The sequence below is a fragment of the Syngnathus floridae genome, chromosome 10, assembly GCF_059516105.1.
Source record: "Syngnathus floridae isolate MCC-2025c chromosome 10, RoL_Sflo_1.0, whole genome shotgun sequence".
Lineage (NCBI taxonomy): Eukaryota > Metazoa > Chordata > Actinopteri > Syngnathiformes > Syngnathidae > Syngnathus > Syngnathus floridae.
The window spans coordinates 9,656,258-9,676,688 of record NC_142422.1 but is presented as its reverse complement, the minus strand read 5'-3'; the positions used below and the strand labels follow the sequence as shown (position 1 = coordinate 9,676,688).

The 20,431-nt window shown below is 38.1% G+C and overlaps 1 protein-coding gene across 6 annotated transcripts in view; it reads right to left on the bottom strand.

The window, feature by feature from the left end:
* plecb (plectin b) overlaps nucleotides 1-19,976 on the bottom strand; it is a 78,022-nt gene extending 58,046 nt beyond the window's left edge. For 3 of the 6 annotated variants that reach the window (XM_088386065.1, XM_088386066.1, XM_088386067.1), the window contains exons 1-2: nucleotides 19,830-19,976; nucleotides 17,856-18,086 (exon numbers count right to left, since the gene is read on the bottom strand). In XM_088386065.1, the coding sequence (XP_088242191.1) occupies nucleotides 17,856-18,045 (190 nt within the window). In that variant the 5' untranslated portion in view covers nucleotides 18,046-18,086; nucleotides 19,830-19,976. Of the gene's footprint in view, nucleotides 1-4,062; nucleotides 4,124-13,684; nucleotides 13,909-17,855; nucleotides 18,087-19,829 lie in introns of those variants that run through there. The other 3 variants (XM_088386071.1, XM_088386072.1, XM_088386073.1) reach the window with 2 other exon arrangements.
* Between the last annotated feature and the right edge of the window lie 455 nt (nucleotides 19,977-20,431).

Below are 20,431 nucleotides of genomic sequence, written 5' to 3'. Positions count from 1 at the left end.
AATATATCCAATTTTGTTGATTGGTGTTTACAAGAATAAAAATAAAAAATACAGCATAGTGGATCTAGTAGAAAAATAAAACACAATCGGACGCAAAACTTATGTTGTGACTAGTTTCTGTTTTCTAAATGAGATAATTAATGATCTGAAGTGAAGCAATTCATTCAAAATGTCAGATTTAAAATATCAGTTCAATTAAAAGTTTTGATCATTGATCTTCCAACATCATGCAAAGTAACAAAGACTGAGCAAGCACTCAGAGATACACGCAGTGTGGAATCCCTCCTGTAGTTCAGAAATTCCCAGTATGCTTTCCACCTGTATCCATTTTCCTCTTGGCTTTGTCACCTGTCTTTGTTTGAAGCTGCACCTCTGTTCATATACTTACAACAGCGTGTCTTACCTTTGCTCGAAGCGAAGGACGCCATGGGAAACGAAAAATCCGAAATATTTTGGAAATGCATGAAATCCCAAATCTCAAGAACTCTCCCTCACAGTTAATAGATTTGTTCAGAGAACTTTGACTTTCTCTCTCGATGATCTTTCCTTCTCTCTTTCAAACAAGTCATGCTTCGCTGAACAGAATGGGAGTCTCTCACACACCCTCCCACACAGGTCAGAGCCGCCCTCCATTATAATGCCTTTACTTGTGTGTAAAGCTGTGTAAAGTGTTTGAAAAGCAGGGTCTACAGTATTATGGGATAAAACATTAAATAAAATATCTCAAGATGTTTATAAATGTCATGACAGCATTTTCCTTTATGTTTTCACTCTACTTTGTATACAAATCTTTGAAATGTATGGTCGTTTCTGTGTGTACAAAAAAGTATAGTTGACTAATATGCAGATAAAAAGTACACTAAATGCAGACGAGGCGGCAAGAGATGTTGCATTTAATTTAATCCGACTTGAGAAGGCAGAAAATGTTACATTGTATAATTTATTTAGTACATGGGATCGTATACGTAAACATAATGCAGCTAATACCGTGAAAAATGGAGCACCTGTCTCAGGTAAATGTGCAAAATTCCTAGACAATTACTTCCTGAATACAGACACATGTTGCAGTTGAGATATTTGACATGGCGATGTAAAAGCTAAACTGTGAGGGAAGGTGTTTAGCTGGATACAGGAGGTTAATGATTAATACATCTCCTTAAATTGCAGCAAAGCACCACACACATTAACCCAGCACACAGATATCACAGTAACCCGACATATGCTTCTTAAGTAGTCATTCAAAAGTCCAACATGAATCCCTCAATTTATGTCAGCCTCTGCTGCACGAAAAAAAATTGCCATTTTAGTGCATTTTCTTTCTTCCCTCACAACTAGTGAGGTTGCAACAAGTCACTGGGGGGAAAAAAAAGTCTTCTCATCTCTAATTGGCACCTATTAACAATACCCTGCGTCTCCTTGTTGTTATGTCACATGACACACCATGGAAATGAGCTATTCCGAGATATTGTAGTAGTGCTTCGACATTTACCATTTATTTAGCAAATAAGGTTTGCTGCCCCCAAGTGGACAGAATCAGCTTTTACTCTCTGATGCGTTTAGAATTTACTGACGTATTAATTGTGACAGTAAAGGAGCGATTGGTTGTTTGTCACTCTACAGTTGGTGATCAGCCTAGGGGCATAACTCACCTTTCTTCCTGAAGTCATAAAATACCCACATCCATAGGCTACAAACGAACGAGTTGTAATTTGTTCACTCCATCGATTGGACACGGCACAATAATAATCGATTTATAATTTGCAGACCATGATGAGATGATGTTACATCACCGGAACTGCCGTTTTGTTGTTAGCGCTAGTCCTTTGATAGTTACAGACCAGCATGTGGGGGAAGTACAGATAGGTACACCTATCTGATATATAATGCAGCGCTTCATCCTAATAACTCGATTCAAGTTAAATCAAGCCTATTAGCTTCAAGCTGTCATGGCACTTTGATGTAAAACTATGTTAAGATGCTGGACATTCACACACTGAAAAATACTCACACCAACGTATTTCCTAAAAATTAGACATTGTTGTGGAGATGCCCTCCTGACATTTGCCTCACACAATCGGTATCACCACATCACTGCAAAATGTGACATTGTGCAACACAAGCACTGACACTACCCTGAATGCAAACACACTTCTCTCTAATCAGCAAACTGGTAAAAAGTCAGTCAGCAAGAGGTACATCACTGCAGATGTTCGTAGCATAACAGCAGTAAGACACTACCAGGTTTAAACCGCCACCTTCATGCAATAATGGGTCAAAGGATATAGAGGACATTCCTCGGAAATCAGGGAAACTATCAGAGGAAGGCCATCATTACATCTGCGCATCACATTAGGACACTATTGTTGGTTGTCAACCTTGCAGCATCCCACTGGAGTTGGAAAAAGCTTTCCTGACCAGGAACTAGAGCAAGGTTAATGTACGACAGAAGGAAACAGTCTACGTAAGTGCTCTTTGCAAACTACAAAATGGTCAAACAGGTCACTGACTGATTTTTTTTTAGCAGTGGGACAGAAACAGAGAAAATGAAGCAGTGACAAATGTTGAGTGTGAGTTTCAATTACTATTTTAATTTTTAATTTTATTTATCCAGGTCTCGCTAGGGATCCATGTTCATCTACTATGTATGAGTATTAATTGATTAAATGCAGACATACCTAAAGTATATGTAGTTTACGGGTGACAAATTTACCACTGATCCAACTTAGGATGGTCCAGGTTAATTGATTATGAGCAGTGTGGATCATTGTTTTTTTTTTTGTATTTGTTTCTTTTTTTTGCTGGATAGAGGATTAAAATTGGAGCCTTAAATCCAAATTACTGATCAGATATCATCACCTCTAGATTTAAAAAGATGAGTATGGTTTCTACTAAACATACCATCATTTCTGGACGATAAACCCCACCTGAATATGAGAGGTACCAGCTAAAATGTGTGGAAAATCCTGTTTTATTCATATAGAAAACGCACCAGACTACAAGATGCAGGGTTCAAAGCTTGTGCAAAAAGTAGCAGCTTAGAGTCTGTCAATTATGGTAATCTTCTTAGACATGTACAGCTACTATGTTTATAGACAATGTACTGCACATTTCAAAAAGCTTCTAACTTTGTAGTACAGTCTCATAGACTGAGTGTGATGCGAAGCAATAAAACTTTATCTTTTGTTTGACTCCCTGTTTTAGGTAGCACTTCATACCAATAAAATTGAATAAAAATGCCTAACAATGCCAAAAGCTGTTATAATTAAAAACATGTTATCTTTATCTCTTGTTTGACTGCCTGTAGGTCTTCATACTAATAAAATTGACTAACAATGCCTAACAATGCCAAAAGTTGTTATAATTAAAAACATGTTATGGAACACGGCATTATCGATTACATTTCACAAATAAACACATACAGAACACATATGTTATAGGTACAGGGACGTAAGATTCTTCAGTTTAAGATGTCACATAATCACAATAAAAGAGCCCACAATTCAGACAGTTCTGAAAGAAAAGCCTGAAAACCTGGCATTTGAAAAAATAGTAACCTGGGGGCTGACCACAAAATAATGCAAATTAAAAAAAAAAGGTTATTGGTTATCTCTCTCTAGGCTCATGTTTCTTTCATTGTTTAACACTCCTATCAGTTTTGGGTGAAGTAGTCAAAAGACATTGCAGTTTCTGTCACATTCAAGCAGACGAGAAGAGAAATGTCAGTGATGCAGGTTTGCATGGAAACTTTGCATGGCAAATTTGTGGACTGAGTGCTTGAATTAATACGACCTATATACAATACATACATATTACATACTCTGTATGTATATGTTAACTGTACAAAGGTACCACAGGGTCATCAAATACAACTAAAGGTTAAATTTTTGCAAAAAAAAAACAAATGTGCGTTAAAGTGACAAATGAGTTGGAAAGGTCTTTTACTGGGAATTATTTTCCCTTCCGCTTCTCAAACAATGCCTCCCTCAGATATCCTTCCTTTGCATCATCACAATAGGGACAACTTTTGCTGTATACGGTGCAAGTCTAAAATATGGAAAATACCTTTCAGATAAGTGATCTCTTGTTGGATTGATCTTGAATTGTCCATAGTAGCTCTTCTCTTTAGTGATGAATAAACTCTATTTATTGATGACGTAGCTTTATGAGCATTACCACCTGAACTGTTTGGCTTAGGAACTTACGAAAACTAAAGACTTGTCTTGATGCTTTTCTACCTCTTTTGGACAAATATCCACTTCATTGTACAGTAGCAAGAATACTGCAGGTCTTCTGACTGGAAATCTTTGTTTTGGTACTTCAACACACACCCATTCACCGTCACAATGTATGGTTACAGACATGAAACAGCTCCTCCCCTAACCCCTCCCACACATCCTCCGCCAAACTTTCGCTCATGTAAAAAAAATTATTGGAAGGAGTTCCAGGAAGTGTCTATCTATGAACCATATGTTCATTTGTTTAACAGTTTTAGCACCACCAGGAAGTACGTACGTAAAGAATACACCCAAACGCCTCGGGCCATTTTAAGAATGAACCTCATTCAACCAAACTACAGAATTAGGTAAATGTATAATGTCACTATGTAATGAAATCTAATACATGTATGGTTTTGATTGAGAACCTCACAGCCAGAGGGGTCAGCAATGCTGAATTTATCCTAATATATTTTTCCTTATTATGTAGCTATCAAAAAGCCATAATTGCTATAAACACATTTTATTATGATGCAGAACAGTTACTCTTAATAGCTCTTTGACAGTGTCAGTTTAAACAAATCATAATCCTCATAGCATTGTACCTAATTATGTTCCAAATTCTATTTTTAAAAAGTTCACCATTTTAACTTAAAATATGATGTCATGCAGATCATACTAAACTGGGATAAATGAAAATTATTGCTAGATACTGGGGACTTTACTGCACATTAATACATATTTATTGAATTGTGTGGCAGAAATAAAAAGATGACTACACCATTAGTTACATAGTGGTGAAGCATAGTACTGCCACTTAATGTTATGATACTCTCCCTTTTGTGTCAAAATTGACACCATGGCAGTCACCTCTTCTGTATTTGGTTGGTTTTCCTTGGGTGTGGTGGTTTGTTAAATTAAAAAATATTGGAACACACTGGCTTTTATTTTGAAATATTTTGTTGCCAACTTTTGTTGCTGAACTCAATTTCAATGGCGTTTGAATCTCTAATCTGTATGCCCCCAGCATCAGAAAATTCCAATAAAATGAAAGTTCCTTCCTGCCTCTAGGTGTGTTTGAAGTATTCATGACATTATTAAATACCAAAGTTCAAGTCAATACTCTAAATGTAGATGTATACAGTTTAACATTTTTGCAAAAGTCACTTGATCTCTACAGTTCTTCTTTATCTGTCTTTGCTGATTTCTTCTTTTTCTGAGGGGGTGGCTTGACTAAACTGTACCAAAGTGTCTAATAAGCAATTTGACTCTTTGATGTCTTCATAAGAATGGTAGCGTTAAAATGGCCAGCCAGACAAAACATTCCTCCTGCCTGAGGTCACTCACCCAGTGAAATCTCTGGCCCAATGCGGTGGCTTAGAGTACTGTACACCAATCACCCAGTTTGTGTTTTCATCCAAGACAGACGCTACTGTTGTAGTCAGTAATAAAATAGTTAAGCCATTGGATGGAATCCCATAACCCACAGTCTGGCAGATTGTGAATTGAAAGTTTTGGGCATTTCTTCCACTAGGCTCACACAAAATACTGGTGTAAAATCCTCCACAGTACATGAAGTGATTTTCCTCATATAAAGTGACAGGTCAGATTTTGGGAGGGGTTAATACAATAATTTTCAAATAAAAGATGGCCCCATTCAAATTTTAAACATCTGAATCGCGTCTAGAAAAAAAAAAGCCTAACTCATGCCATACAAATGGGCATGAGAGTTAGAGTTGAACCAGATGCATCAGTGGAAAGATGCTGTCATTTTCATCTCAATCTAAATATAACCACATACCTCTTAGAGTCCAATTCAAAATGCTATTTAAGGTTCTGCAATATCACACAATTTTCACGATAATTGTTTTATGCCAGCACATTTTATAGAGCCATGTTTTTGTCATTATTTTAATTCTAAAGAATGGTGGTAGGTGGACAGAGATCTAGTCAGGGCTGTTCGCTCACTGGAAACACTGACTTTGCCAAGTGGTGACAAAAAGGAGCCTTCACGGAAGAGCCTGCATGGAGCTGGCAGGACTTGTACGTCTGTATAAACTCAACAGCTGAATGGAAAATGAAACGTTAGCGCCTTGACTCCATCCCTCCTACTATACACTGTCCAGGACATGACGACAATTGATACCCATTCAGAAATTAGATGGTGGGTAAAGATAAAACTGAATGGAAAAAAAGATATTGTATATTGAAGTAATAGTTAATGCCACATAACTGAAAAATGCGTACACACAATTTATTCAAAGACAAAATAATCTTAAAACAGGTGACGCAAATATTCTATTTATTTGAAGCAGGTGATGTTCCCAGGTAACTTAAATATTGTTTTGGTCCAAAGGAGCATTTAGGAAAGGGCTATTACACTTTACAATTTTGTAGGGTCTTGCACACATAAAATCTAATTAAATTCTGTAATTGCTGTTTACCACAACAATCACATCCCTGGGGATGCAGGTTTTGTAACACGCACATTTTACTTAATGGAAGGGTTTGTTTGTTTGTCAGATTAGTTTGTAGCCAGGGTACAGGATTATGGTACAGAAACTCTAGCCCATGTGATGCTCATATCATGAGAAATGCAATATCAGTAGAAGCAAATATAAAAGACATCTTGTCATGTAACAATGATAGTATGGACAGTAGTTGATTTTATGCTTGGCTCTAGTTTATTTAGAGAAGGGAGCAATGGTAAAACGAGATGGGGGAATGATGATCTTGTAGGCTCTATCACTGATAGCTGATCACTGACAACTTTCTGCAAACATTCTCTACACCTGCCACAACCTTGCTATGTTTCTGACTGCTATATTTTGATTGTCACGGAAACTTGGCTCACCCAAGGATATAAGACGCTAGCATGCAGGTCACTGCAGGTCCCTCAAACATTTTGTGTTCACCTATCTTGCATGTGAATACTACCTTCAATTAAATGTGAAAGTCTGCTGGTAAAGCACATTTTGTTTGTTAAAAAGTATGAATGCTGAAATAATGAGCTTGACTCAGTTTAGTCAAAGTTATTGTAGTGATTGTAAAATTTGGGCTTGTTTTATTGACCACACAACTTAGCCAAACCATGTCTTCAGAATCCCTATTACAAAAAATGTCCTTACCCGTTAAAGCAGATGTCAATCCAAAATATTGTCTTTGCAATAATATGTTGTGTGGGCCCCTGCAAGTCCAAGCACAGCATTCTGATTAATATTGCGCTTGTGGAATATGAGTAGTTCGGCCCACTTATTTATGAGTAAATCTACCCACAACACACTCAAGCCAGCTGAGCCGCCAGATACAGACCACTGCAAATACATTCTGGTCCAGTGGGAAACACTGAAGGTTTCATCCAGAATTTACATTGGCTCCTCCAGATTTTTCACATACCTCTAAAGAGACTAACTTCAACCCTACCATTTCAAAAATTATAGCCAAACTCAGTTTTATTTTTTGTTTTTTTCATACATAGCCATTATATACCAATTTGCATTATCCTGACAATGTTTTAATGACAAAACATTGACTTTAATAAAAACAAAATACAGCTCAAGCAATTGCATAGCTGAAATGTACGCCTATGTTTACAAGAATTCATCTACCAACTTCAAATCTAAATTCATGGAAAGATTACAAAAGTCAAAGACAAAATACTGTACAAAGGCATTCCACCGATGTAAGCCTTCATGGTTCTGCGACACATCAAGGTTTTGCATCAGCCATAGCAACGTCAATATACACAAGGTTAATTCCACACACTCGATACACACATCTAAGATATATGACAAGTTGGAAGGTGGCAAGAGGACAAACATAGCCAGACAGTTTTATATTATCCTGATGTAATAGTAAAGGGTAGTTCCAATGTTACAGGAAAGACCAAATTAGCAGTGATTGGAGCTTTGAGATAAGACAAACAAATGGGAGTAGTAATTGTTTTTTTTCCAGGGTTTGCCTTTTGACCTGTGCTCCGAGGGAGAGCAGCCACACCCCTCAGGGACCTCACAGTCAACAGAAACATGAACGTGTAGGAGGCTCTGTTTAGTTTAACAGCCATTTATTATGTCCAAAGATTTTATTCATACCTTTTATGTAACTGAGCAGTGTGTAGCTCGTGGAGTCAGACCTGCCATTTAAGGCAGTTTTTAACTACCTAACCGCATCTTCTGTCAGAGCTGGACAGAATCACTGTGAAAGGTATTCTGAGTTAACACACCTCATCCTTCTTTGGTATCCAGACTCAAAAGAGATTAAGTGATCTGCTTAGAGGGCATGATGCACCACTTCCAGTGTTTTCATAAGATCTCAACATTTTTTCTATTTCTTGTGAAATAGTTACTTATTTGAGGAGCATCTGATTTCAAAAGTAATTTTTGCCAGGATTATATCTCTTTGTGATGACGATCCTTGTCATATGTGTGGCTTATTCGCCACTATGGAAGCGATGCTTACTGACTTAGAGGTGACTCCTCATCATGTGAAGCCAGGTGAAAAGGAGGATGCGTCCAGCAATGCTATTTGGGACAGTCTCGGCAGTTCATTTGTCAAACAAATTAAAGTCGCTCTCAGTTTTGCTATTCAATTTGCTTTAATGAATTTTGACTGACGGCCAGAGAGATTTATTTTGAGATGAGAAAGAGAGAGAGAGAGAGAGAGAGAGAAAGAGAGACAGAGAGACAGAGAGAGACAGAATGAAAGAGTGAGAATGCACGCATGAGGTGCAGTCACCCAAGAGTGTCAGCTGTGAGGGGTGACCTGTCGAGACATTCCTGGAGTTTGTGGTTGGTGACTGTCACACTGGCTCCAGCTGCTCTGAATACCACTTGCCACCAATAAAGTCAACGCCTGGCAGTGTCAGGAAACCGTTGACAACAAACAAGGTAAGACAACTCACTGTTAAACATCAGTGCACTGTATCGCACAACAAGCATCCGATCAGGTGTCCGGGGGATTTTCATTATCATTCTCTTAAGAAAATAATACACCCAAAGTCCTTCTTAAGTCTCCTTGGCAGTAACGAAGAACTATTTCCACTGCTCTTTACAACAGAGAGCCCTTCATGAAAAACCCCAACTGTAGCGGAACATACGTAACTATGGAACTTAAAGGAATGGAACAAATCTTCCAAATTGGCATATGAATAAATAAAATGTTGCTACTTTCTCAAGAAAACAGTTTTGCTGAGTGGTAAAAAAAAAAAACTGTTTAGACAATAAAGACATCCTAGTTTCAAACTGTAGAACAAGAATCTACTGTAAGAATGTTCTGTGACAAGTTAAAGTTACACATGCGTTAATGTCATTTAAATGATCAATAGAGAGATGAGATGATTGAATTTTTTTGGGCAAAAATGTCTTTCTTTCAAAACATTTTCAATTTCTATGCTTTTTTTTTGTCCTGTTTCATTCACAACAACAAACTCTACAGATCATCAAATGAATGCTCATTTATTACATTCCGTTTGTCTATCGTATAACCAAAAGTTGGAATGTACATAGATACACATGATTGCAAATAATTATGCAAGGCAAGAAATTTATTTTAAACGGACGGGGAAAAGTAAAAGTCAATTAAGTGGAACTCTGTGCTTATAGTTTGACCAACAACAGCAGCAGTTTTGTTTTGTTTCATTTTAAAATGATAGTAACTTGTTTCCTGCCATGTGGTCACAGTAAATGTCTGACAGGAAGGATGTCAGCTTGGGGAAGCATCCCTTTGGAGCGCTCTTGCTCCCATAAAAGGCCCTGAAGGAATCCATTGCAGTTGTGTTATCATGCCCTCTAGTCATCTTTTCCCCAAAGATGTATGACCGTGCTGATCAACGCAAGGCATGAAATAGTTGTATATAAAACGTAGAAGGGACAACAAATGGCTGCACATTTCTGAGAGCATGTCAACACATGTGAAGCTAAAAACCTCATTCACATGCATGAAGCTCCAAGTGGAATACTACTTTTGCTGCTGCGGAACTGTTCCACGAAAAATAATTTTCTTAGTTTTCAGCTGGATCACTTTCTGCACTTTGCTACATTTCCCTGGTTTCTTCTGAGGAACATGCACACGTTCACAGATACCGGCAAGACAGTCTTCAGCAACCAAGCAGTCTTCACACCAAGGGCCAATGCCGGGCTGCGACAGCTGGTGAATATTGGGCCCATTTCTCTGCTTCTCATCTCTGCTCAGTTTATTGGGCCATCATTAAACACATACCCAACCAAGGTGCACCAAGGGTGACCACGATGGTGTGACTACTCACAGCCGGATCCTTCCCCCTCTTTTTCTTCTACGTTAATCTCACCCTGATCTCTAAGGCAGTGGCCCACAGTCAGCGGGCCATGACAAAGACTCTGAGATCATACAAAATCCAAAGGCTTTGTTCTTGTTGATATACTCTGAGAAGTGAGCTCGAAGAGATGATGCGACACATGACATCATCCTTCAGGAAGTGGAAAATCATCGCAAAAGTGAAACCCACCACACAGAGCTAGTGTTGGAAAGACCTCTTAATTATTCATATCACAGAGAGATTGATAGATAGTCGCCATCATGCCATTTTTTTGCTGGAGAGAAGTGTTCCAAACCTCTCTGCCAAAAATACCTTTTCGAATTACTGCCAAAAAGTTCAACCTTGGTTTCATTGGATCATGTAACGCATTTTCCCAGAAGTGTTTGAGAGATTTCAAGTGTGTTTTTGCAAAATTCCTTTACCCCTCTTGTCAGCCTGTTGGCAGAACTTCCTGAACAGTATTCTCCTCGTCTTTTCAACAATTTTGGAAGAATGTCAAGTTCTTTCAAAATATCACTCTTGTGGCATATATTCGGTACTTGACGTGTCTTTATTGCGTTGCACGATAATGGATGCCTTGGAAACTCTTTTGTTCTCTTCTCCTCACTGATACCTTTGAACAAAGCGCTGCTTCTGATGTTCTAGAATCTCAGAGGACTCATCTTACGTTGCTCGATAATATTACCCAAAAAGCATGGCAACATCTGAACTTTAAAGACCACTTCAAATGACGGCTGGCAAATGCCGACTTTCATTTAAAATTAGTTTGAATTTGATTGGTAAACTGAACACAAGCTTCCTCTATTGAGTGTAACAGGTAATTGTTCACAAATTGGGAAATCTTTTGGAATTAGTAATTATTGCTCTTGTTTTTTTAATATCACAAAAAATAGCATTTAAACAGGTGTGTAGATGTCTGCAAATTGCCAATTAACGTATTGTATTTCTGGATTGTTATTTGTACAAGGATTTACAGCAATAAGAAATGGGAATTTAAATTACTGCAGCCAAGCTTGCCAAAAACAACAGGCTAATTGGATGATTGAAAATGTCCCTGGCTATATTGGGATTATTTCAGGCCCTGCATACCAAAAGACTGGGCCATGCAGAACACTTGCTTTGGCAAAAGATGGATGCCAGCCATGGTTGTGCTCTATCAGCAATCCACCCAGCAGAACTGGGTAATCCCCCTTAGGTGTGCCTGGAACTACTTCTACTTCAGCTGCTGTTAGCGTATGTTTCCAAAGAAGTCAACGGGACAATGGACAGGGCTTTCCCATCCAAAGCACTGCAAATTAAGGCAGGCAATGACCAGCGAGTAATATTAGACGTAGCATACTTAGTGCAATCATATTATAAAAGGCTTGGATGATATTTTTCAAAGGGATAGGCATTGCTTTCTTGGTCGAGTAAAGGAAACATGAAATGTCAATGAACCAGTTAACTGTTCATTTATAAGATAAAATAAACAAATTATAGGGAGGGCAATATTTTACTGGATGTTGTGAACTTCTTATGTGATGCCAAGCAGATGAATGCTGGCTGAGGATTTGTCATGTCAAGGATGTATCTTGTCAAGGCTGTTGTGTCAAGGATGTATAGCTCAACCTCTCGAGGTTGACAACATACTCTACTTCAGACTTCAGAATGGAAACTAGCAATCAACATATATATTTTTATTTTATATATTCTTGAGTATCATCTTCAATAAGTGATGACAGATGCAAAATCATATTACAGTGTGCAATCATCCGACATGTATGCACACAGTATGACTAAAAAAAAAACATCTAAATTTAATCAATTGGTCAGAGCCTTCATTTGGTTAAATACTGCTAAATAAGGATTTTAGGTGGGACCAAGTTATTTCTACTTGAGAGTTTTCATTTTCTAAACAGGCTGTGGTCATAGTAAGACTTTCAAGAAGAATTCTCAAAGCAGTGATTTCTGCAGGAAAAACAGATTGGCTTTGATGCAGGCTGATGAAAGAAACATGAAGATGAAGTGAATGATGAAAAATATGTGCCTTAATAAGGAGTGCATACAGTAACGTAATGCAACACTGATTGTGTCTAGAAGGGAACAGAGTGGAACGCCTGAAACATAAACAACTGCCACAGAACGAGCTCCTGCTTCTCATAACCTTGCAAAGAACCAGCACAACAAACAGAACAGTGATTCATGTTAACGACCATGAATACTTGGAACAACTTTGTTACTATTGCAGAAATTTCTTCTCCCCTGCTCTTCTTTTGCAAGTTATTGAGAAAGTTCCTGAAGCCCATAATTAACAACTAATTGAAGAGATTAATCATGAATATCATTTTGATGATCAATCCGCATCTTCTTTTTATTTTCATTTTTGTTCAAATTTGACAGTAATGTATTATCGTGATGTGATAAAGGAAAGCCAAAATTAAAGTGAATAACAATACCAAAAAAAGATGCTGCTATTAAAAATTAACCATTGATAGCTGAAAATAATTAAACATATGTGCCCAATATGTGTCATTTGATTGGAAAAAAACGTTTGTGTAGAGACTATAGGTACATTCAATGGCCACTTTTACACTTACTCTTTGTAACCTTGCCATATGAGAATTTGACCAAAGAAGGTGTAAAAGCAAACTGTGCTAAAAGAGACAGGGTCAAATTAACTCACTTATCAAAGATAAATTTTAGGTACAAATGGTTCATTCCATACAAAAGGTTTACCATTCTCCAAGGTCAACTAAGATGAAAGTATTTTCCAAAGTGTCAAGTGTAGAAAAGCTGTACCTTTTGGGTGCACCAAGGGTGACAAAGTAGCTAAATGTAAAATGATTCAGTAATAATGAGTTGAGATGATGCCGTGTCTGTGTAGGAAAAGAATCCAGTCAGTCCTAATCCCCCATCTAATAGCCTCATTAGGGTCAGAGGTCAGAAGAGCAGGCTTACTGTGACAGTCACACATGTAGAGTAAAACATGGACTTTTGTAACCCTCAACACACAAGACTTAAAACCCATGTACCAATCCAAAATCAATCATCAATACCTACACTGCAAGTCCAAACATATACAACATCAAGGCATAAACAGAATAGGTCAATAACCTCACAAATAGCCCGGGACTTGTGCAAACGACTAAAATGTGTCTTCAATGTATCATGCACATGATGCCACCAGACAGGCTCTCACCTTTATACTTCTCTCTGACGCTTTCATACGCTTGGATGAAGTCCTGCTCCTCAGCGTCCGGAGGCAGGTAGAAGGGTTCATACACGGCCATGCCGGCACTCTCACCCTCTTCCCTCCTTCTCCTGCAAGTCTACTTATTCCTATTACTTTGAATTAGTTTGTAAGTCTGAGCTGTCGTCTATCAACTCTCTCAGCTGTGTGAACCCTCCACAGCTGCCAACTTCATTCCACGAACAAGCTTCACACACATACACACACACGCCCCCCATACACCTCAAACACACACACTCACTAAAACGAGTATAAATGTCCGGCCCCTCCTTTTAAAGATACACTGACCAGAAGGGAAGGCACTCACTCACTGCTTATTCTTGCATTGTCGTAAGAGCAGAGTTCAAAAACTGCTCTTAATGGTAACACTTCAACTCAACTGGAATGTTATGGATGTCAGTATACACTCAGTAAACACATATCAGGGACACCGGCGCAACTCATTGATTCAAGGGTTGTATCAAAAATGCTACTGCACAAACATATCAATGCTTTTGACTAACGAACTAAGCGAACGAAGCGAAGACTAAAGACTTAAAAACCAATTGCTTATTTTGATTGAATCCTCATTATTAACTTCATAAGGAGACACATTATTTTTTTCTTTGATAACTTTGGCACAATGAATGTAGAACAAAGTAAAGTAATTATTTCACTTGAGTCACTGAAGAATTATACACAAACATTAGGTGAGCAATTTGCAATGACAAACTAACCATTTCCATGCATCAAAATAGTTTTAAAGCTTACATATTGTTTCTGAAAACAAGTCACAACCAAGTGACTACACACAAGAGATGAAATATTTCAGATCATTGAAATTTTTGCTTTTCATAAGCTTCCCTGATCGTGTTTACCACTGCACGATTTGAAATATGTTTACAAGGTTGTGCCTGTTAGCCTCGAACAGTGGGGTTACATAGTAGCAAAAGGAAATCCCTGCAGACACAATTCTTGACAGTCCAACTTGGCAACAGCAAGCACTCTTTCCTGGATGAAGCACAGTCAGTTCAAATGCTGACTTGTGCTTTGTGTGTCGGGTGAATCTAGTACTAAATCATAAAGAAGGCCTTGATTATGGACATATACTCAATTTTACGGAGAACAGTTTGGTATGCTTAGGATGTGAAAGTAAATACTTTTTTTTTCTCTCTTTTACACTTCTCTAATATTACATAACATCAGATATCTTTTTTTCTGACACATTAGGCCGTAAAAACCCAGTACATCACTAATGACAATGCATCAAGCTATGCACATTGTGCAACCCTAATCAATAACATACTATAATTTTGCTACAATAAATATACTCTTATTAAACATCTTGGTATTCGAGTACAGCGAGGAGGTAGAAAATCTGGTGGAATACTGCAAAGATAGTAAGCACTGCATCAATAGGAAGAAGACAAAAGAGATGGCTATGGACTTCAGAAAGAAAAGATGGGCATTTACAGGGACTCTCATATTTAGACAGGGCTTTGGCGGCATCTTTTGATATTTTAGGGCATGTTGGAAAGCACAACAAAACTTTGTGGCAACCTGATCCGCAGGCAGCGCTATGTGATCTGTAGCGGAAGTCATACATTTATATAATTGGATGGTTGTCTGATGCCTACATGAAAAGTAAAAAAAAAAAACATTCAATTGCATTTTCTCTATCGCTTATCTGCACTATTGTTACGGGTGAGCTGAAGCCTGTTCTCGCGGACTTTAGGCAAAGTGTCACTGCAAACCGTAAACTAGTCGCCAGCCAATCACAGAGCGCACACTATAGATACAAACAACAACCACTCACAATAACATTGAAGGAAAATTTTGACGATTCAGTTATCTAACAACAAGCTCCATGTCTTTCGAATGTGGGAGGAAACCGGAATGCAGAGAAAAAAAATCTATACAAACACACAGAAAGGTCAAACTGCCAACCTCAGAGGCCTCTCATTCGCTCGTGGAATTCTCCACCCCAATAGATCAATGTTTAAAAAAAAAAAAAAAAAACAAGCAAAAAATTATTATTTCATGTTTGGCAATTGGATGTTGCACTCTACCCCAGATTTCGTCATCACTCGTACAGCCAATTTCTCTGATGGTATCAAAACTGATTGATGATATAGTAAAAGCGGAAGTGGAAATGTCATGGTTGTAAAGAACAGATGAAATAAAGACATTCTGTCTTCTAGACCACGTCACTGAGCATAAATCATATAGTCTTAGTGCACTGTAACACCAGCAGTACAATGGATACTCTATGTGGTCAATTCTATTTGAAGTGAGTGCGGAAAATGAGACACATTTTCCAGAGGATGTGGTGGTCTTTAGGAGGACAGCTTTCAGCAACAAGCCCCTTTTGACATAAAGTGCCATCTATTGGTCAAAAAGTTAACTGCGGTCTCGATCCCAGAAGCTTTAACACAGAGTTTGACGTTCTGGAAATCGTAAAGCTAAATATCTCCATTATTTAAAGATGACAGTAGAACAGGCAGCCATGTATTGACGAATAAAAGTCATGTCTCTATGAAACTTTGCAATGTGAGATTATTAACAAAGATCCTTTTATTCCTGATTCAGATCTCCAGTCCAAAAAATGAGAAATAGAATGCTTTGTGCTAAAATACCAGTCTTAATAAATATTCTTCATTGTATCATTTTTTTTCTGCCTGAGGCAAGAATGGTAAGTGTCGGGGCAAAAAGAGTCAGACTTTTGATTTCAGCAGCATACATGCATAAATCGACTTGGCCTACAAACAGCTTCTCGAGACCCGGTGTTAATATCAAGCAGCAAAGGTAAAAGGACCTCCGCTCATTTTATTAAAGGCTGTTCACATCTGCACTTTGTGACCAACGATATCTGTAAGCCGTAACACTCACCCACGGGTGTGGTAACATTCCTTGACCTGACCCAATGGAAGATCACGGGAAGAGCAGCACAGGATACGCTCATTGTAGGTACACCAGTTATGCAAAAATCCTCTTAGCCTGGCAGAAACGCACCACATTCCAAAACAAACCACATCGAAGACATATTGTCCTAAAAATGGCAACATTAAGTAAACAATATATAAATAAATAATAGTGCAGGACATTTCAACTGAAAGTGATTTGGTGCAAAAAAAGAAGTTTAACTATCGGAAGAAAAAACCTTTTCAACTAGTGTCGGTAGTACGGTATGCTCATGTGTTACGATAATTTCAAGACTAACAATTTATTTATAATTGTTTTGGAAACAGCGCTTACATTTTCAATTCATTTTTTCCTTGTCTGTAACACCTGCACCTACAAAATACAAACGCCCTCCTCTCTCACTTAACATGAATAAGTAATGTGTTTCCAGCACCACTACTGTTGGTTTAGACATGATCTGACCCTATTGTCTGTGCAGTGCAAACAAAACCACACCTCACATTGGTTACAGTCTCTTTTGCACTACTCCTAATGTTAAAATGTGTCATCTTGTTAGGTAACAGTCCCAAAATTACTGTTTATGAATCCATTTAATACTAAATTTGTATTTTCTTCTGCACTTATTTGCAATAAAGTAAATAACTTGAAGTGTTTGCTTGTTGACAACCACCACGTATCCCAATTTGTTTTCAGGCATTCCAAAAGGAAATACATGAAATCGTATTTAGAGAATCTAATTATTCTACCAATAAATTATGGTTTCATAAACCTTTAAAAAAAGTGCGATATACTGTTATCACCAGAGGTACACATAATTTAGTCTGGGTCTAAAAAAAAAAAAAAAGCATGACGTTGTTGCTTGGTGCTTAGTTTTACTCCAATCCACTGACCTTACTTCATGAATTTAAAGACTTATTGCAGGTCACAGGTATACGTGGTCACATAGGGTGGCACAACAACATGCCCTTCTGCCCCCCGAAAAATATTATGCAAAGGAATTGGCATTTGCCCTGGCATGTTATGTCGGTAAAATTTAGATTTGCAAACAGCAGTACCACTTAACTACAAATACACAAGGAGACTGTAGTGCTGTTTATATCACATTATATCTTACACCACATACTAAAACCAGCACCAACTTTTCTGCCATCTAATTAATTGCTGGAACCATGTTGACAAATGAAGTCGGCGGACGCCACATTTTTTAAAGTGACTTTACCTGCGATGCGGATTACTGCCCTTTCAGCTGGATCGAGGACCTCCCCTGAGGTTGACTTGGAGCGTTTGGCCCATTGATGTTTGGACAGGTTCCAGGGGAGTGTGTCACCTGGACAGGGGACACTGCTCCCTTCTCGATTGCTCTCCTCCAGCAGGATACGATCCTTGATTCTTTCTTTTGAGGTTGCCATCACCAATGCGCAGGAATGATCAAAGTGGAAAGTTCACACTGCTGCACGAAGCACAGACGGTAAACACAGACACGTCACACATATACACATATAACCTGTAAGCACAAATGTCGTGTTTTACAATGTGTTTATGTATGTAAATGTAACTTCGGTTACTTGCTTACTCATGACATGCCACCGTGCCATTTCATATTCTTCTTTAGGAAGGTTCTTATCCTGTTGTAATGTTTCAAAGTCACAATTGAGCTGTACATTACTTAAAACTGCGACTATTGTCAGTGACGTCTTGTTCTTCGGTAAGTTAAACAAGAGTTTGAATGATAATAATCTATAATTGACATAATCGCCACACTGTATGTATTCATGTTCAAAACAATGATGCACTGCATGATACAATTTTGATGCACTGCATACAAGTATTGTGTCAACATCCCACCACGTATACAAAGTTGCTGAGCAGGCTCAAATGATCTTGGGCTGATATGACAAGCGTAAAGGCTCTTAATGACTTTGAAAGAGGAGATTGTTGGGAGGACGCAGCAAGAACAAAGTCTGCTTTACCTGGCTAATGTTTCAGAAGGAGTGAACAGAACGCCACACGACAAAGGGAGAAATGACAGATTATACTAAGTAGTCAACAACCAGTTTTGGTGGCGGGGCATTACATTACTATAATCTTTTATAGATTATAGATTATTAATATTACAAGTATATTTAGGCAGTAACAAAGTAATATAACAGGGTGCTCATTATATTTTTACCTACAATTACAGTTACTGGGTCTGGTTATGTGTTACAATTTCAAGGCCACGATACATAAATGATCACTCCATTTAAAGAGTAAAGCAGTCCATTACATTATTCACAATGTAACATCATTCATTTTCCTAAAATAATCACCACGACTGAAACTTCTTACTTTACCGTAGAAGTTGTGTGCAATGCCCAGATCGTGGGTGTGGTGATAATTCGGTATCAACAGAAAATGCCTTCGATAAAATATTCGATATACAAAAAACAGAATGCAAACACTTGAGCTTTGAGGACATTGATATTGCTTATTTTTCACCATGAAAAAAATTGAATCATTTCATTAGTAAAAATGTCATTTCTGTGGGAATGCATTAAATATTGAAATAATATCAATATCGGGATATTCAACAACCATATTGCATGTTTTTCCATTATCATAAAAATAAATGTAAGAGTTTGATTTAGCCGATGTATGCTCATGTAGTGTTTTCTGATTGTAATATGCGTGTCTCAATCTTTTCTGTATAAAACATTAAATGCAGCAAATACATTCTCTTACCAACATTATGACTTCACAATCTAACGGGACGATGCAAGAGTTGGGCATTAAAAAAAAACACTTTGATAAATATGCTCCGCTCAAAATGACACTATCAGGGAAGTAGCCTATAAATTTAAACAAATATACATTGCCATTAATGTAGTTTGCAATGGCGTACAGTGTACACCACTGTAAAATAAACTGGCACTGCAGTATACTGTTTATGTTTTGCTGGGTTTTTTTTCTGTGTTGACAAAATATTCAAAACAGCTGTCAGAATGACACCACTATGGAATTGACCCTCAGAATGTGCCGTCATCTGGTGACCTTAATAGAGACATAAGATAAACCTACGGTACAATTAATTTCAAATGGCAAATAACGTTTTTGTTTTTTCTTTACATCTATTACAACAGTGCACCTGCAGCGTCCTGATCGCAGGAACAATGCGCTCTTTTCCTCTCTGAGGGAATGTCATGCGTCTACTTACCTTGCGACTTTTGCTGCTGGCTCAGCAATGTTTGCAAAAGAACCATATGGATGCATTTGCTTCAAAATATTCCGCAGGTTATGGGTGACACGTCGCAGAAACCGCATGAACTCAAAAGTGTGCGTTGCATTCAGCAATGACTTCCAGCAACAGTGAACCAGCCACTCCTTCATGCGGTGGCATATGGTAAAACACTGGATAGACAAAATGAGGCTGATCATTGTCCTTCCGCATCACACAGTATCTATCCTACGACAGCAAGAAACATTCCAAGCTTCGTTGTCGTCCATGCTTCTGGTTGTAATTGGAACCGAGCTGCAACCTTCTCCTTCTCGTTTTCGTCACTGCAGAAGTGAAACGAGACCAGTCTCGTGGGACACGGAAAGCCATGGACTGATATGCGCATGTGATCCATGTTGTGCGTGCGTGGGTGCGTGCACGTGTGGATGCTGCGAAGAGCTGATGGATATTTCGATATTCGATAAGTTTGACCTATTTGTCCTTTTTGAATATTTTGACCTGTTTTGACACTTGAAAGCTATAAAATTGGTATTGCTTAATAAAAATTAAAAAAATCCACCAAAGTCAAGCTCAATTTATGT